We start from the raw sequence: 3,919 nt of genomic DNA, 5'->3' as shown, positions 1-3,919 counted from the left end.
GCTGCATCACTGTCTGTGATGGCAGCACTACTGCTATGGACCGCAAGCACCTGCAGAGAGTGGTAAAGACTGTTAAGAAGATCACCAGGACTCCACTGCCCTCTCTGCAGAGCATTTACCACCGCAGGGTGTGTAGTAAAGCTGCCTCCATCCTCAAGGACCCCACCCACCCCCATCACGGTCTGTTCATACCCCTACCTTCCGGTCGGAGATTCAGAAGTATGAAAGACAGGACCTCTAGACTGAAAAACTCTTTCTTTCCCTCTGCCATCAGACTCCTAAACAGCTGACTCAGGATCTACCTCATGTAATGCCATCTGTACTGTTTACATACTCATTTTGCACATGTATAATTGCACACTCACTGCTGAGTATTTACACTCCACAGCTCCCACGTAGCACATATTCTCTCTGCATTATATTGTGTTGTTGTATTTTTATTTGCTCCCTTCAAGTGCCTTAGATTTGTGTTACTGCCTATTTAGATTTGTGTTATTATCTACTTGATATTTCACTTTTATTGTGTGGCATTTATGTGGACGGCAAAGTAAGAATTTCATTGTACAGGGAAACACGGTTCCTAACTGTGCATATGACAAACACTATGACCTTTGACATTCCTGTGTGCATCAGGTCCTGGATGCAGCAGGGCTGAAGAAGGATGATATCGCCATGTGGGAGATCAATGAGGCCTTCAGTGTGGTCGTCCTGGCCAACATCAAGATGCTGGACATTGACCCAGAGAAAGTCAACGTCAACGGGGGAGCAGTGTCACTGGGACATCCAATTGGGTAAGCAGCTGAGAGGGGCATGTTAAAGAACCAATTAGTCATTAATTTTGAGTCAGTGGTGCGACCTGGACTCAGACAAACGAAAACACTATCACTTAGCTTTTCTCAGGAAGAACTGAGTTGAAAATGAAGAACAAGGTGTGGCCTGCTTCCTTACATTGTCTCCTAATTTTCTTTTACCTTTTCTTTCTTTCCTCTGTGATATGGAGATGCAGATTTAAGACTTTGCCATTTATGAATCTGATCCAGTACAGACAGAAAAGAGTCGTCTGTAATTGTAAAGCAGTTCAGGCAAATGTTCCAAAAACTTTTCCAGGAAACGTATTTACGTTTTAGGAGCACGTTCAAAGTTTAGCCCATAACATTATGGGCACCAAATCACTTACAGTCTGTCGTCATTGGTGTGTGAATGGTGTATGATCTCCTGTAAAGCGCTTTGGCCAGTGCAACACACTGTGAGAAAAGCGCTATGTAAATACAGTCTATTTACAGATGGCTAACTATTTTTGTAACTGTCTCTTGTTTTAACCTTTCAGGGAAGTTTTTTTTTTCTTTCTTTTTTTCATATTTCTTTCTTTTCCTTATCTTTCTTTTTCCCCTCTTGGCTGACCACAACAGGAAATCTTTAACTAAGAGATGCACCACTTTGCAGGTCGATTGCACTGGGCAGATTCATATTTTTTCTTTTCTAGCAACTGGAATTGACAGCATACATAGACATTTTATAACTTTTCTTTAATGAAAACTGTAATTGTAATAAAAATAAAACGCTGTATTCAAGTTTTACATTTCCTTCTTACTATTTGGATGTAGTTTCCCTTCTCCAAAGCATTTCTCTTGGCTCCTGTGTGTTTCCATTTCTAACGTGTGAGTGAACCTGCGCCTGGTACAAACTGGAGCGCGAGCCTCGCTCAAGGTGCACACTACATGCTGCAAATGCTATGGTTTTGGTTTGTGCCACTGCGTGTGTGCCTCTAATCGGCGCAGACTTGGAAATCTCAGATTGATCGGCTGGTCGCCAGTCACACTGAAAACCGGCCATTTCTGACATCCACCGATGAATCAGTGCATCTCTACTTTGACTTAACTTTCCTGTTTGCCTCTCAGCAGTGCCTTCAATTGACCTTGAAGGTCAAAGTGGAGGTTATTTCTGACAGTCCATTTGCTACTTTAGCATCAACAGCCCTGTCTGCTATTGATGAACTGACCCTTATTACACTATACATAGCTGTTCTACATAGTGAATGGGTTTTCTTTTGTCTCTTTGAGTACTGAAATATCAGCCACTAGGCAGACCTGAAAAGCATCACAAAGAGTAAAGGGAGCACTTAGTATAGCTTCTATTAGATCCAAGCACAACTATGGGGAGCGAAGGGGCTGTCAATGTTTTCTTTTATGCACATCACTTGGCTTTGAGCATACCCACAACTGTCTCATCAGCTGGAGGGAAATGCAACATATGCACCAATGTTATGAACTATTATTTACACTGTATCTATCTCTCTTTCTCTCTCTCTCACTCAGAATGTCTGGGGCGAGAATTGTGGGTCACATGGTGCACAACCTGAAGTCAGGTCAGTATGGGCTGGCAAGCATCTGCAATGGAGGTGGTGGAGCATCATCTATTCTGATACAAAAACTGTAGGAAACTTAATTTAAAAATGACTCACCCTGATAAACTGAAGTGTGATGCTGATCAGGTGGTTCCAAATATTAAGACATCTGTAAAGTCCCTTTTACTGTGAAGAATAGTTCTGTTACAAGGTCATTCACTCTGTTGTTTTATAAAATGTCTTGTGCAAACAGTAGATTAATATTTAACTCTGAACTGAAATGGTTGAATAAATAGTTTCTGTTAAACTATTGTTGTGTTATTGATCTTTGACCCACCAAGAGGTTGATGGCTGTTAAAGAAAAGTTTGACTTGAAGTGTGTCAGGTTTCACAACTGGCACATTGATTTGGTTTTAATATTTGTCTGCTTATACTGAACATTGATTTCATTATTGCTTCCAGTGGCATTTTCAAACTGGCCACTAGATGTTGACATTTTCCTGGTAATTTTCAGCACCAAACACACTAACATGACACTGTTAAAATTTTTGGTACTCAAATTGTCCTTTCACAGCAAGTCTATCTAGGTTCTATGTATATTTGTTTTTGCAGAAACCAGATCTTTTAAACCCTAGTAACAGGTCGTTAAGGACCAGTTTACCCATAATTCAAATGTTTGTTTAACATTTACCCCTCTTCACATCAAGTTATGCAGGTACTTTACACTGTAGGTAAAGATTTATCAGTGGGTTTGAAATTAAATGTTCTGTCACCTCAGTACAGTAGAGGTAATGGGATTTAATTTGTGGTGTTAAAAGCAACAGAAGCTAAACTGATAGAACAGTGCCATTTTTCCAGAAAGACTGCAGTTTCAGAGGATAACATATTACAACCTGTCCTCAGGAAACTGTTTAAAATGTTTGGACAGGTACCAGCAGACAGTGTTGGGGAAGCTACCTTGATAATGTAACTTTGCAAATGATCAGTTACTTCACTTTGGAAGTAGTTAAACTACAGCAAAGCTGCTCTAGAGAGAAATGCAGTTTGATGAACTAAAGTTACTTAAACTAAGTAGTACACGTATTAAAAACAAGTAAATTTAATTGTTTGAAAAAAAAAAAAAAAAAAAAAAAAAAAAAAAAAAAAAACCTGACCATATCCATGTGATACAAAACTGTAACATAAAAGAAAACTCACATTCCAGAAAAAAATGCCATAGAGTTGATTTTATTTCCCTGAAACAAAAAATGGGCCTGCCTTTTCCTACTACTTCTCAGCAAAATCACTTGATTATACGACATGAGGAGTCTCTCGACATTCTTATCCAAAAGGCAGTTAGGGTTAAACAAGCAATGGTAAAATAGAAATAAAAATTATTCCCTTCCTTTTATGGTCCAAACATAACTGTAGTTGCAGGACCTAACAAAAATGTAATTAAATTACTTCAGCCACTACACAACTACGAATGCTGTTGAACTACCAGCAACTTACTGAAAAATGTAAGCTACTAGGTTATTTACATGTAGTACATGTAGCTAAATAACAGAAATACCTCTTTGGAAGCTGCTGTTGTTG

At 39.2% G+C, this 3,919-nt stretch overlaps 1 protein-coding gene across 1 annotated transcript in view; it reads left to right on the top strand.

Annotated features, from left to right (window-relative positions):
• Positions 1-2,651, top strand: part of acat1 (acetyl-CoA acetyltransferase 1) — a 10,201-nt gene extending 7,550 nt beyond the window's left edge. The window contains exons 11-12 of the mRNA XM_020622115.1: positions 634-791; positions 2,316-2,651. Of these exons, the coding sequence (XP_020477771.1) occupies positions 634-791; positions 2,316-2,436 (279 nt within the window). The 3' untranslated portion in view covers positions 2,437-2,651. The remainder of the gene's footprint in view (positions 1-633; positions 792-2,315) is intronic.
• Positions 2,652-3,919: the final 1,268 nt, after the last annotated feature.

The sequence above is a fragment of the Monopterus albus genome, unplaced genomic scaffold, assembly GCF_001952655.1.
Source record: "Monopterus albus unplaced genomic scaffold, M_albus_1.0 scaffold272.1, whole genome shotgun sequence".
Taxonomy (NCBI): Eukaryota; Metazoa; Chordata; class Actinopteri; order Synbranchiformes; family Synbranchidae; genus Monopterus; species Monopterus albus.
The sequence above is the reverse complement of the archived record's forward strand: the minus strand, read 5'-3'. Positions and strand labels throughout refer to the sequence as shown.